The sequence below is a fragment of the Thermobia domestica genome, chromosome 3 (genome assembly GCF_964235325.1).
Source record: "Thermobia domestica chromosome 3, izTheDome1.hap1.1, whole genome shotgun sequence".
In the NCBI taxonomy this organism is placed as follows: Eukaryota; Metazoa; Arthropoda; class Insecta; order Zygentoma; family Lepismatidae; genus Thermobia; species Thermobia domestica.
The window spans coordinates 157846980-157863205 of NC_137456.1; the positions used below are offsets into that span (position 1 = coordinate 157846980).

General features: G+C 33.8%; 1 protein-coding gene across 1 annotated transcript in view; it reads right to left on the minus strand.

Annotated features, from left to right (window-relative positions):
• Positions 1–275: 275 nt before the first annotated feature.
• Positions 276–16226, minus strand: part of ZnT49B (solute carrier family 30 member 9) — a 64506-nt gene continuing 48555 nt past the window's right edge. The window contains exons 9-13 of the mRNA XM_081751925.1: positions 14942–15053; positions 10887–11097; positions 9078–9270; positions 5757–5870; positions 276–1046 (exon numbers count right to left, since the gene is read on the minus strand). Coding sequence (XP_081608051.1) covers positions 1002–1046; positions 5757–5870; positions 9078–9270; positions 10887–11097; positions 14942–15053 — 675 coding nt within the window. The 3' untranslated portion in view covers positions 276–1001. The remainder of the gene's footprint in view (positions 1047–5756; positions 5871–9077; positions 9271–10886; positions 11098–14941; positions 15054–16226) is intronic.

Sequence of the window (16226 nt, forward strand, 5' to 3'; positions counted from 1 at the left end):
TTCATATCCTGAGTATCCCTTAACATCAATGTGATGAAATTCGAACCGGCAAAATAACTCTGAAATGATGCCTATTTGTAATTTGTTTAATATATCTATTCGTAAAAGCTTTCACTTTCACGTCCCACGGTTAAGTCGGCTAGGCTAGGCTGATGATGAGAAATGAATGCAATGCTGGAATGAATAAAGTGGGAGGAAACGGGAGGATCCGAAGAAAACCCACGCATACGTTTTTTAATATAGTATAAATGCACTACGAAAATAAAAGTCTATGATGTTTGTTTATTGTTTTATGTTTAACTGAGATCTCATAGTGATACACATATTAATACTTCCAACAACTGCAACATAAATCTTTGAATTTCTTATTGCAAACTATATGTACACTTCACAGGTTTAAATACAATTATATTTTGCTGCTACCAAAGAATATTTCCAACAATATAATCAACCAAAGATGTTACGCTCTAGGAATGAACAGACAGTTATGAACAAATGTGTACAATTAAAACATATATTATACGTGATTGCTTCATAAAAAATAAATACAATTAATTAAGACACTGTCAATATTGCAAACATAACATATAGCTCGACTCTCCTATAAAAATCATGTATTCCCGTAAAACAATTATCGTCAATCACAACAAAAATTATGCAAAATGATAAAAATGACATCACATACTCTTTAACATATTTGTCTCGCTTCGACTTCCCTTATAAATGCTTTCGCACTCAATGTTTTGGCACACATTACATACACTCGCACGCAATCGTCTGCAAATACATTCTTCTTTGTTTTACATGCTTACAAAACAATAGCAAATTCTTTGATTTTATCATGTCATATACATCACTTAAAACACACTTTTCGGTACAGATAATTCTCTGGACCAACACAAACTTTATGAAAGGCAAGTTTAAAAAATAAATATGTATTTTATATACAGATATTACAATCTATTTACAAGGCTTATACGACTAAACACAGTCTTAATTCTTCACAGAATTTCAAGATCACAGTGCCGGATTTCTGGGTGAAGTTCCTGTACAAGAAAAGAGAAACAGAGATTATAAAATGTCATAGAAATATTAACTCGCATGTAAAAACGAATTAAATATTTATGAGTTTTCATTTTCTACAATAATTTGCAATTACTACACGGTAAAAATACGGTAAACTATATGAACAGTTTACATTTTATTAATAAAGCATGAGCAAATTCATGAAACGATTGTCACGAAGAAAATTCTTATAAAGTTTATTTCTTTCTACATGTTTAACATTATTTAAATACAATACCGAGGCTATGCGATGTGAATTTACAGATTTACCATGGAATCGGAACCCCAAATGTTCCAACCAGGAAACGAATCTGTCTTTCTCGCATGAAAAACGAACGCGCTAAATATACAGTCATGAGGAAACTCAGTTATGTGTTTAACAGCGAAGCAGCAACCAAAACACATAGCACGTATATTCATGGAATAAACAGACTGCTTTGAACAATTCAACCATATTCCCAACAAAAATCATTGGCCAAACAAAAAGAACTCCGTACATACATTGTAAGAAAACATATAGAACAACATACGAAAACGTCTAACGAGAGCCTTCACGAATTTATCATAACGTATTCTGTTTGTTACAAGGTCGAGAAACAACAATTGTGATAGTGAAGGGGACCGTCACCTGTTCAATGAATATATGAAGACGCCATGGCGCTTCGACTGGAGAATTCCTCTAACAAATGAACAAACTACGATTACAGTTGTAACTGCAGAATATATCAGGGCGGTTGATATTCATCAATAAATAATTACCAAATATGGAGAAGATTGTGGTGTAGTGAAAACAGTTCACAAGAATGAGCGCAGTTCCAGATGGGTCAAGAAAGCTTATCCGATGTTACATAGTGAAATACCATACTTATTAATAATTGAGTCGTATACAGGTAAAGTGGCCATCTTGAAAGATCCGGAAAAATGAACTTGCTACTCAGGGCGTTAAAACAAGCTGTAGAAAATATTTCTCTTATAGAATGCACTTGATGGGAAATAATTCTTTGACTGGGTGTTACTAAATTCTATTTTGGGTTTCACCACTTTTGCAGGACTTCTTGAATTTTTGTCCGATTCTGTAGACCTTGCCCTTCCAATTCTGCACAAATATACTCAGAGTTACTTTATTTTTCACTAAATAGTTCATGACAGTGGATGACACACATGCTGCACAATGTAGTTTCATCTCCGGACTGGTCAAAGAGAGTGCGCGTTTGATTCTCTATCGTGGATAGAAGTAACAAAACAAAAGGAGGCTGACAACAACCATTGAGAGGTTCACGGTAATAGAATATAATTAAAATATGTTTCTTGAACAAAATTAAAAAGCACAGAAAAAACAAAGACTCAAAGACACATTGTTGCTCTTCTGTTACTGGCTTACGGCAATATTCTTCTTTTTGTACTTTCTCTTCATCCACGGAAGAAAATTAATCTACGCATATTAGCAATTCCTAATTTTCCTACGAATACAGAAGTTGGTTTTGAGAGTGTTGAATCAATATTGAACTATCCCCTATGATTTTAAATATTCCTTGAGCCTCCCATTCTTCAACTTGTTATGGTTTGAAAATGACTTGCCATGCAATTGTACCAATATTTTAAGGAACTATTTCAATTGGTTTTGTAACTCGAATCTATACTACATTATAGAGGAGAGTAAACAGTCAAAAATCAGTTTGTAAAAAATATGGATATAATCTTACGTGGCTATTACAATAAATATAAAAACCTAATCTTGTACCGTTGTTCTGTAATCCGTCTTCCTTAGTGACAACATAGTATAGTGGGAAACAGTCTATTCTACGCAAAGTAATCTTGCACGATGGTATGTAAATCTGCCAACTGTACCGGATTTAAGTCCCACGTTCTAGCCCACGTAAATATGCCTTGAATTACCTCGGGTCCTTCATAACCTTGACACTGCATAACGAAGTAAATGAAGTCAATTAATAAAAGAAAGACATGTATGGACTTATTTTATCAACCATATTATATTGCAAACTTTCTAGTACCCGTGAAAAACTAACAGGATTTCAGAAAGTTTGTTACGAGTCAGAATCCATATAGTTATGCTGAAAATGTATATAGACAGTTACACACTCTGTAAATAATAACTTTAAAACTGCTCACAATGTGGATTTCCAAACCTATTACGAAAGTATAGTGACCAATTGTACTCAGTTTAATATAGAAAAGGAAATACTGCATATTGATTGGCTGTTCCCGAGTATAGTAGAGTTCCCACGTTATGTGAAAAAGAGAACACCGTATTTAATTAGGTTAACGTACAAGAAGAAAGGAGAGATATTGATGGAAATAAAACTATGTAAGTTAAAAAGATAAATGTGTAATACTAACATATTTTCAATAATTGAGAGAAACACGAATAACAAGTTACACTAAAATGCATACGAGTACTGCAGGAAGACGGTTTTGATGATAAGAAAGGAAAGTTTAAAAAAATTTTAAAAAACTTGTGATAAAATCGATTGTCAATACTTGAGGCATTCCATATTGATTGAGACTAACCTGATTGCGGCCGTAAGAAATAAGGCAAATGCTCACACTTCCTCCACGTACTCTCCGTTTACTTAGAAACATAGTTGCCATCGTTGTGAAAGTTTTTTTGATTGCCTGATTGAACCACATTTTCGGAGATGTATGGCACCACTCGCGGGCAAAGGTATATAAAGCGTCTGAATTGGGAAAGGACTGTCACCGCAGAGGCTGTTTCATTTTGTTAAAAAGTGCGTCATTCGAAGGGAAAACTAGGTGAATATTGTGGACGCTGTGAATTCCAATTCTCACTGTGAGTCTCATCTATGCGGATGTGTATGGTCTTACGTTATCATGTAACAGAAGCACGTGTTTAGCCTATTTCCTTGCTCATTGTTACTGAATTACTCGACGCAGTCGGCGGATGAGTTCACAGTATGTGTCACTTTATTCTGGCACGAGGTGGAAGCCAGTCAACGAGCAGAATTTTATCCTCATTCCAAACCACAAAAGCCTGTTGCTTTCCACATGACAATGATATGTTTTCTTAAGGCGTTGATTTACCGCACGCTTCCACTGCATCGCGTTTGTGTATATTTGTATATAAGTGAAAACAGACTCATCCTGCGTCACTAAACGAGCAAACCAAAAAAGAAGAAAAAAGCTATTCTGGATATGCAGCATATAATGTCAATAAAATAAATCTTTGCAACATTGCATGCGGCATCCAATGCGCGCACATATTTTCTTCATCTTCAGATTCTGTGACGCAATGTAATGGACTGTTATCCTCCTCAAACCTTTTGCATTCTGTAGATCATCTACAATCGTATGCCTATCACTCATTATGGAGTCGCTCACTTTTTGAATCATCGTTGGAGTTTGCCATTCACGGATTCCTCACGATCTATTTCCTTTCTTAGCATTCGCTGTTCCAGCTGTGAAACCAGCTACGCAGCAGAATACAGTCGCATGACTTGGAGCTATTGCACCACATACTGGTAGCAGGGGCTGATAAAGTGAACACTGCAAACTTTCCTTCCACAAGAACCACGTGATCCACTTTTGACCATCATTGTCATTTTTCATTTGGTTTTTCACAATGTATTCGAAAACTGCCTCACTTATCAACGAACACATCAACACTGCGTCAGACAAATATGTGCCTAGTGCCCCACTTGTGAGCAAAAATGTTAAATACGGCCGGCATGTAGTTCATCTCTTGTCAGGCACAGGTTTAGTTTCGTTCCTTGCAACATAAATGTTCTATACGGGATACAGTCTCAATCAATATGGAACGACCTAAATAGCTGATACAATGTTTTAAAAATAAGTTGCAAAACACAGATCATCATATTCTATACAGAAAATTGTTTGATCCATTACCCAAAAAATGCTTTTCTCGTGTCGAGTACGTAAAGCGTTCACGAGACTGATAACTGCTGATGAGCAAGTTGGTTACTTAGAACGTCTACTGTAAAGAAATAAATCACAGCCCAATAATGGGTGTCAACTATACTATGTTTTACTTTCCAAGTTTCTGAACACCGATCTCTTTCTGTATATATCTGGATTGGACAGGAACGAGGAATGACTAAAGACTACAGTGAACCACCTTCTGTTTGATATCAGTTTATACTTTTTCCCGTTGTCAACATGGTATCGATAGAATTGCACTGCTCAAACGCCTATTATATTAGTCAATCCAACTAATCAATCGATCTTATTTTTCTTCTTCCTTTAGCGTTATGCTCCGAAGCTAAGGGGAACAGTGATAATGAGGTGGATGATAATGGTGGAATAAAGAAACTTGGAGGAAGTAGAAGAACCCACGGACACGGTGTTTGTCCATCACAAAGCTCAATTGCAGGAAGCCGGAATGAAACTAAGAACTACATAAACCAGAGGTGAGTGTTCTACCACCGATCATAATGTCAATTACTAGGATAAAGATAGAAGATTAAGCTATCCCCTGTATCAAGACATTTGGTCGAAGGCCTTCCAATGACGACATTAGAACTTAATTACTGAATACAATAATATGAAAAATGTAACTTCACTTTTTTCTACGTGAAAAAATAAGGTAAGATACTTCTTTTTCTTATTAGAGTACTTAATTTGCACATTTTCTCCAAGACAATTTGGTTCTTAAGTGAAATGACAGAAATACTTAAACGTTACTTTTCTGCACTTACCCGTAACTTCATCTCTATCCTATCCACTTCTGCACCTAGTAAATCAACAATATTTTCGCCATGCTTCAAAAGAAAAGCTTCTAGTTCATCAATCGTTTTAAAACTGGCCACTTCCTGTAAAATAATAACAACATTAATAATAATAATAATAATAATAATAATAATAATAATAATAATAATAATAATAATAATAATAATATGTTCTGTAGGTTAAAGGAGACGGATGATTAAGGCAAGTGAATGATGGAAGAATTGATGGATGAAAATATAGGAACAAACGAGAGTACCCTGAGAACACTCCCGGACACGATGCTATCCACTACAAACCTTACATGTCCGGGAATCGAACCAGGGACCCCATGCACAGGAGGTAATCGTTCTCCCACTCAGCCAAAGTGCTTCCCTAAAGCTGATGATGATTCGTAGGTTGAATTAGAGTTTAACGTTCCTTTCAGCATCGAGGCTATATGAGACGTGGGCCTACTCCTTAACGTGGGATCCGAATTACATGAGCTCTTACCGGCAATCGAGCCCGGCTCTACATCATGTTACGCGCACCATACAGGGAGAAAGGAGCTCAAAAAGCCTTTCTACAGTCTAAAAGCAAATCAATTTTCAGTAATTTCAAATATTACCAGTTAGCACATGTACAAAGGAAGGACATACATTATTAGAAAACTTTTTATGTCGAGACATGTGTTAGTCAATTTATTTTCTCAATTTATTTCATATTGTATAACAATTCATGTTTTCAGCATTTTACTCACGTTTAAATTCCTTTTGAACGTAATTGCTTTAGTTACGTATACAGCCAATCACCTGAAAAACTTTTTAATCAATCCTTAATTTACTTAAGACAGGCGTTCTTTTCCCAATGCCTTGTGTATATATAGTCTTCAAGAATACACAAAATTATTTGGCTTTTATTTTATATTAATTATTTTTACAGAAACCTAAATTATAGATTCAAAGACTATGTATCCTATTGTTAGTTTAATTTCATATCACATGTTTCTATACACTAACAGTAATTAGAAAGCCAACATGAGAAATCATATCTGGTACCACTTGTATTAAGAGTCAAGTTTTCCTTTTTAACTCTTTATGAATCAATTTTGTCCATATTCAATGGAACTTTCAGAAGCAAATGTTAACCAACGGCTTTCAATTATGAACAGTCTTATATGAAAAACATATCAATGTGTAAAATCTATTTGTGATGAATAAGTACGAGCTTTCCAAAATTTATAAATGGAAAAAATATACTTTGCTAAGTTAATAAAGAACTTATCTTCTTCAGTATTTATATGTAATCTACCTAGGTATATTATTATATAAAACTTTTAACGATACTATACGTATATTTGGCAGCTGACTGCTCCAAAAATTGCAGGACCAATTTTTTCAATGAAACTACATCATTTCATAATGGTGTACATTATATATGACATCTTCACTCTAGAAAACTGAACAATAAAAAGGTGGATCTATATGTTAAGTAAAAAAAAAAAAAAAAATTATAACGGAATTATTACAAGAATAATTTTACTATTATTACGTGTTTCTTAGAACTGTTATACATAAAATCATGAAATTTAACGTATGAGATATTGTTGCTTCCGAAAATACGATTATTCACTACTGAGTACAAGGCACGACATTTAATACATGGGGGCTTCTTGATGTACAGCAGAGAAACATCACAATCATTTGCACAACATTTCCAAATTCGTCCGAAAAAAAAAATATCAAAAGGGGGAACTTAAGTATGCATTTCTTCAGAATCAGTAATATTAAATCACGATACTTGGATATATGAGTTTTTTTCTTAAATAAAACAACATATCATTCATTTTGAAATTAATTTTGAAAATTTCCCCCGAACGAATGTGAAAGACTGTAATTATAAGAGTAACACTACATGTTTTTTTTTTTTTTTTTTTTTTATTTGGGGAGTATTATTGAAACGGTAATAATATGTTATTTAATTTACATTTCTTCACAATTTGGTATATGGCTCGCTGTTTCCATCAGGTAGAAAAGAACGGATCTCGGTAAAGCGTTCTGCACACTATTGTTCGTTAACATATATTATTGTGTGTTCCTTTTTTAGTGTAGGACAAACACGAATTTTGGTAAATAATGGCTTTTGCCAATGATACACATGATACGACATTTTGTTTTCTTGTATGATTAAAAAAAAACTAAAGGGTGAAGGCGGAAGGGAAAACTACGTTATTAGCGTACAGTTTCTTTTAAAATATCGGACATAAATTTACGAAACTTGTCTCACGGGGTTTTCATAAACTAAATTCGGAAGTATCGTTTACTCACATGAATTTAGGACATTCTACTCCAAAATGGTGTGCACAACGGGGTGTAGATTTCAATATGATGTATGCAGGAAGATACTTTGTGAGCCACTGGATTGAGAGGCGAGTTTAGGATGAATTTCCGTAAGAACGCATTTCCGCAAGTGAAGAACGTATTCTTAAGCTAGTTGAAAAATACAGTAGTTATTTTGAACCATTCAAAGCTGTAATTAAATAATTTACTGTAGAAGTTGTTAACATTATATAAGAATACTACTTTGAATGTAAACGTAACTGAATTTTTACTTATTGCAACCAGTTTAATGCCTGGTACACTCACAACCACAATCAAAACAAACACTACAATACATATACCTTCGTTCTCTACGTATTAATGAAGAGTAAAGAAGAGAAATATGTACTTCCACTTCTGGTTGAGTGACTTAGCTATTCTCACACCAAAAAAGTTAAATCCATATTTGGAAGACTTCTAAGCAGAGCTTGGGCAATAGTAATTTAACTAAGCTAATGGAAAGAAGTACATGATCAAAACAAAAAGAAATTTATATTGTATACATATGTATTGAAAAATCGGGGCGGAAAGAATAACTCTTTAAGCTTGAGTGCATGACGTAAAATCTTTCCATGCGACGGAATTCAAGGCGCGGTAACGAATATTGTCATCTGCTGCAATATGGTTTGCGCATTCTAAACTTCATAAATTCTCACAAGACGGAATGTTATATTTTAACGGATTTGCCTACTTCTGCTACAAGCTAGTGGAAGATATTCCATTTGCTTCTTTGTTTCGTATGACATCTCACGATCAAAACAGACTATTGGGAACCGAATTATCGCTAAGAATTGAACAAGGAATCATACAAATTAAAGACAACTTTGCTTACAACTCGCCTACTCCAAATTATTTTCAATGGAGATTTCGGGTAATCAAAGTTGAATAACAGGTCTAGGAATAAATCTACAAACGAATAAAATCAGAAAATAATACCTGTAACATGAATTCAAGATCCTGTTTATCAAGATAGCTTCGTGTTAACTCCCTGCCATCGAAATCCACTTCAGCTTTGTATCGAACTAAATTGTTTCCCATATCAATACCTTTCACATCATGGATGGCACGAACCATTATATCTGATTCTAAAGCTGCATTGATTTTGTCAAGATTCTCTGTAGTAATGGACCTATTAAACAAAATAATGATAAAATCATTGTATAGTCAAAATAAGAATATTTAAAAAAATTCATAATTACAAGCAGGAGTTTTGACGATAGCTTTTATTTGAAATAAATAATTAAATAATAATGAAAGTTAATATTTATTAACCAATAGGTAATATTTCTAAAATCGCAAAAACATGGTATATTTTGGACTTAGCATATACAACTGTTAAATGTATGTGTACGCACTGACAAAAGTTGGTCTAAAATGTTTCACTTTATCTTAAAAAGTACGTAGATTTCAGATTTAAAAAAATAGTAAAAAAAAAAAAAAAAGATTAGTAGATTTAAAAAGTGAAAAGAATGAAAATCTTTATAGCGGAAAACAGAAACAGTACATAATTTATACAACGAAGATAATCATACTCATGTAGAAAGGAACAACTGTTTTACAAATAATACAATACATTGCTCGCATATCATATAAGTTACTTAAGCAAAAATTAACGAGAAAGTTTGGATTAGAGCCCTTTGGATCCACACTGATCGCCAAAATTTAGCTGAATAGGGAACTGACTGGGTAATATATAAACATTATTTAAAATAAATAAATAAAAAAAAAAAAAAAAAGTTTATTCTCTGAAATTAATGTGACAGACAATTTAATATTAATAATCTTTCTACTTATAAAATGACGGTCACTTGATCTTTCATCCATTTCAGAAGTCATTTCAGTTGTTAGTTTCAAACACATTCAAAAGGTAAAATTTAAACAAAGAGTGAACATTGTATAATACGAAGAGTCCAGTGGTGTTTCATTCTAAGTTTTTCTAATAGTGTCTTGCATTCCCTACAGCCTGAAAGTTACTAACTTGAAATATACGAATGAATTATGTTACAACGTTAGTGGAATTGTTAAGTTAGAGGAAATATAAGCTGCACAGAGGAACTCTCGTATATTGAATGTTACCCCTCGCAAGTGTTATTACGCATCCAATCAGAAATACAAGGCTATAATTGCTGCATCGAAAACATTTCTTATAAATGTACTTATAGTATTCTTAACCATAAGTTATATGCAAAACGTATTCCTGAGATACTACCATCGCCACTCACAAACCAAATGATAAACTTTTCTCGAATAAATCAACTTTGAACTTATTTACACTGTCGCTTAAATTAGTCACATCACCAGACCTCCCAATACGCAAACCCTGTCCTGTTGATGATGAGTCTTCCTTAGTTATGCGGGAGCTGAAGAAGTGGAGGGGGAGATCGATTCTTTTCCTACTTGAACTTCCTACTGAAACCTGTCCTGTTGGTAATGAGTCACCCTTAGTTATGCGGGAACTGAATGCGAGGGGGAGAGACGTAACTCAAAGTATTGTCTAATTGAACTTTCTCACAAGTGGTGCGCCCTATATTCGAGATTTACTTTTTCTATAATCTCGTGTCAAAAGTAGATGCTCGCATGCGATCTATATTCGCGCAAATATGGTATTTTTTTGGGAAGTTCATCATTAAATTATTACAAGAAATTTAACTCCACCTTGTATACAGATACTAATGAGTTAATTCTCTGCTATCCAGTGAATTCCACAGTTCACGAGTAAGACTTACAGTCTAAAATATAACTTGCCTGCCAACCAATGCTGCGACGTTTGTATAAATAATAAAAGAAGCTACAACACCAAGAAGACCTCCGACTAAGAGGGAACCAACGGCATCGTACACTGGGTTATTATAAAATGCCGTCAACCCCATACATGCTCCAGCAATTCCAACACCCAAAACTGCTGCCATATCTTCTAACATTACTACATTTACACTTGGATCACTACCACGAGTAACTGAAAATTTCAAAACAGACTAAATTATTAAAAATTACTATGTAATAGAATATAGATGGAAAAAATGGAACATCTAATCACACCAACAATTCATAATACAATATAGTGAGTACATTCAAGGTTAGTTACATGTTGGTTTTAATTTGGTGCTTTTGTTATTAGCAACCTAATTCTCATTTTGGTAAACTTGATAACTTATCGTTTGCAATATGAATTTCTTTGTAACATATTTTGAATATTGTAAGTTACATTTCTGAATATTAATATTGTAATAAAGCAATATTTAATATTACGAGTGGCAATGTTAAATTATGTACTACCAAAAGAATTTTGATGTCGACATATACGAGGTGCCGCAAAGAGCACTTTGTGGAACTGAAAACGAGACCATATGTGACTTCTAGATATTTGTTTAATTTCATACTTGTTGTCAGATACAAAGAAAAACAAGTAGACTGACAGCTATATTCATACATACACATGCTTGGAAGAAAGAAAAGATTATATACATATTGCTGTTTCAGGGAAACTAATTCAATGATTTCAAATTGATTTTTCCAAGTACATATACAGCTAGTAGTCGACTTACGGCGAACTGTCCGGTGTAAGTCGGTCAGGTGGTAGTCAGAAAAAAATACTATTTTGATCAATCGTCGATCGATGATTTAAACTTAAGTTAACTGATCAGAATTTGTACAAAATTTGGTCGTACGAACTCTCATGGATTAAATTACAGTGAAACCTGTCAACTTGGCCACCTCTCTAAGTTGGCCACCTGCTTATCTTGGCCTAGTTCGTCTTGAACCTGCATTTTCCCATAAGACGTTCGTTATTTACTACTCTATAAGTTGGCCACCTGTCTATCTTGGAAGTTGGCCACACTGAAGCAATGTTTACCCTATGATGATAATGATAAATTTACCTGCGTATCTTGGCCACGAAAAATACAATTTTGTTATTTTTCTTAACTCTTTCTAATTCCTATATGAGAGGCAGATGTTCTGTATTTGTGACTGGACACAAAGAAGCACAGATTCGCACGATTTGTTCTTGGAGGTCAATGGCCAGAACACTACCCTCATAAAAGGGTGGTGAAGGAAGTTGTGAATAAGAAACAGCACGTACAGGAATTTAGGAAATGGTTGTACGTATTTGTTTACCCTGTCTGTTTTGGTAAAACCATTAGCTATATCGGTTCCTTTCATCAGTGGGAAACTTTAGTAATTCCGGAAAATTCTCAAAGTTAAAGCTCAATTGTCATTTATTGGCACCTGACTGCATGTCGAAAGGTAGCGGAGGTTTTGAGATATGAATTCCCTCAAGATTTTCTCAAAACATCTTTTGCTCCGAGGGAAACACTTCTAGCTCATTAACAAGAGGTAGTTAATGTGCATATTAGAATGTGCATATCTGCCAAAAAGAATAAAACAAATATGTCTAGAATGAACCACTATCCAGTAACAACTGAAAAGAAGTCATATAAATTGCATATGAATTTCTCAATTTATAACTTAGCTTTTCTTCTTTTCAATCTGAATAACTCAGTGTGCTATAATATCAATTTCAATAAACAGCGTACATACACTTCTATTTCATGGTTGTTTGTGTTATTGTGTTTTCAATCCGAATAATCCAATGTACCAGACTAGTTTTCAGGAAGAGAAAGGTATGCATATATATATTAAACATACTATCAAGAGCGCCGATCCTGGGGGGGGGGACCGAGGGGACCTGGGCTCCCCAAAGCTCATGTGGTCCCAATTTTATTTATGAGTATTCAATATTTTGTATAATTTGAGTTCAATTTGTCTTAAAATCTTTATATATATACCTTCTGCATCTGAATGACCCCCCCCCCCCAAAATTAACAGAGAAATCGGCGATCTTACATACTATAGTAATATTTTCTAGCACTGTATATTTTTATGATTACTGTATATACATTATTTATAAGTAGCTGTCGTGCCACTGCTTATTAAAATTTTACAATCAAGTAATACAATCAAGTAATCCTATTTTAAAAATACACAAATCACACTTATTTTCTGTAAGTTGGCCACCTGTCTAAGTTGGCCACTTTTCGATGGAACCGATGGTGGCCAACATAGACAGGTTTCACTGTAATTGATATTGAAACACTAACCTTGAACTCCACTTCAGCACCCATCTTCATTAATTTAATAGTATATTTTTCGATGACTCCTTATCATCATTATCGTTACATGACTTAAGAATTTTTTACATTGGTTCGTGATCTCATATAATGGTGAACTTTTCAGTTCTTAGGGAAAAACATATTATACTTCCTTAACAGCTGTTAAAATTTCATCAATACTGACGTACTGATGATGATAAAGAGTTATCGAAGCGCAGACGGTAAATTAATAAAACATGTTTATATGGAGTTCAAGGTTGGTATTTCATTATTAAATATGCACCTTATCAGTTCATATAGTGATTTCAAATTAAATTATATTTATAGACATGGTTGCATTACCTTTGCCCTACTCGAATAAATAAAAGTCTATGAACAACATTTATTTAATTCAAGCGCGTTAGTGACAGTTTGCACGACTAAATTTTGTACGATTCTGTTCCAATGTAACCGCTACCTTACATATCATTTTCACTGGTAAACAAATGAGGGAACGGCCTTCAAATGACACCATAGTTAGTAGTTTTTAAGTATATTTCATTTATTTCTAAAATCACAATGTAGATATAAATAATGTTTTCATACACAAAAACTATTTCTATAATTTTAATAACTGTGGCTTTCCTATATTACTGATTGTAGGCACAGTGGTTCGGTGCTAGAGCGCTTACTCCTGGTGCGTAGGGTCTTTGGTTAGATCCTCAGCCAAGTAAGTTCATGGTGGACAACACTATCCGTGGGTTTTCTCGAGTACTTCCGTTTCCTCCCGTATTGCCATTCCACAGATTCTTCTATAATCATTCACTTGCTTTAATCACCTAAGATTTCATTTTAGTTTTTCTATATTCCTGATATATCTGTTATCACTACTACAGTGTCTTATTGCTATTATTATTATTATTATACTAATTCAGAACCACCACTTAACCTTGCGTTCTGTAATCACCAAACCTAACCATTACAGTAGATTGTAAGTGCTAGTAGTGGTCAGTCGACGACTAGCAGAACTATTAATTGACAGTTCCCCAACTAGCGGTCTGAGGCTACATGAGAAGACGAAAGAGAACAAAGTCTAACCCCAGTCACCACTTGAGAGTGGTACGCGTTTTGGCTAAGATCACTGCCATCATTTCCTCTGATTTATTCTTCTAGTCTTTCATTTTCAAAGGACCTCTATGTACACAAGATATTAGAGTGCATCACATGGATGTCCGTACTTCTGGGCTGTTATTCTAATACTTTTCATTTATATTGATTATTTGTTTAGAAACGTAACGCACCATAAATAAATCAAGTAGTAAAAATAAAGATTTCCAGAATTTTATACAATTATTTAACATAACAATAATGTAACTCTTAGTTACTAAGTTTCTCCAACACTGCCTGACTTCTGAATGAAGAAGTAATATATTCTTTGTAGTCCATTTTCCTCTGTATGCTAATAAATATTATGGCAAATACAAATAGATAATGGAAGTATAGTGGAATTATAAATATAGAAGAAAACTATACCAATAACGCTCATCAACTCAATAATCCACCTAGGATCAAATATTATGCCAGTACGCCTTCTCCAACTCACATTTCACTTCTTCAATGAAATAAATATACACATAGTACTGATACACTGAATCATGAATATTTGCAAAATACCTAGAAAGAAAAAGAAAGATTTTATGGTGAACTTACCGTATTGCATAAAAGTCATGCCTTGAGCTAGAGCACCTTTCCGTATAGAATTAACAGCAACCAAAAGTGTAGCACCTTCCGAGACTAGTGAACCACCCAAAATGAAGAAAGCCTACGTAAGAATAATTACATTACAAATGGCGCTTAGAACGTCATTATGAAACAAAATATGTATATGCAACTGTAAAAAAAGAAATGAGAAATAAAATAACTGCAAGAATACGTGAATTTATTATTTACACATAAGGCTATTTTATTTATTATTTACACATAAGCCTATTTTATTTATTATTTACACATAAGCCTATTTTAAGTTTAATTTACACACCCTACACTTTTTGTATTTTTAGAACACTATGAATTTAGAAAACTTAAATATTGTCTGACAACTCAAAATACTATTAATGGAATCAATTTTCTCTACTCCTCTTTGAGCAGGCAATATAGTAATACATGGTCCATCGAAGTATATAGATGTTTCTCTGTTTTCCCCTTTACTCTGGAGTTTGAAGGAAGTTTCTCACAATTCTCCGTATATCCAGTGCTGCACTTTTTTGTACCTTCTTTATGTTTTCCTTTAAAATCCAGTTTCTTCCAAATGAAGAGTTTTTTTTTTTTTTCTTTTACTACACAAAACTTATATTTTGTCCAATATAGCTTTCCAAATATTATACAGTCAATATAATAATACTTGTGTAACAGCTTCGGCAATGTAACATCGCCTTCACCAGACGCGTTATGAAATACAAATCCAAGAATAACAGCTTAAAATATGCACAGAAAGAGAAAGAAGGACACACTTCCCAGAAACCAATCAAGTTTTCCCTTCACTTTTCACGTCCATCTGTACAAAACGTTAATTCTTACTTAGGTACTTATCACATATTTTCCCCAACAATTCCCACCGCTGCGCTGTTCTGAATTTGAACACCTGCTCATCTCATGGCTATGACCTTCATAAGTTACAGCATCAGGGAGTTTTTATTACATTTTCATAGAGAATCTAAAATTTCCTTGTGGCTATATATTTAGAAATACCTGTGTCCGCAACTGCCAAAAAACTTTATCTATTTAAACGCCAATAATAATTTATATTATATATATATATATATATATATATATAAAAGTAGAAGTCGTGAGTGAGTGACTGATCAATGTTCAGGCCAAACTGCTTAAGCCACAAACTTTAAATTTGGACAATACACAGGATTTGTGACGTAAGGTGCCATTAAGGAAGGATTTTGTGAAAATTCGGCGTAAAAATGGGGAAATAGGGTTGGCAATT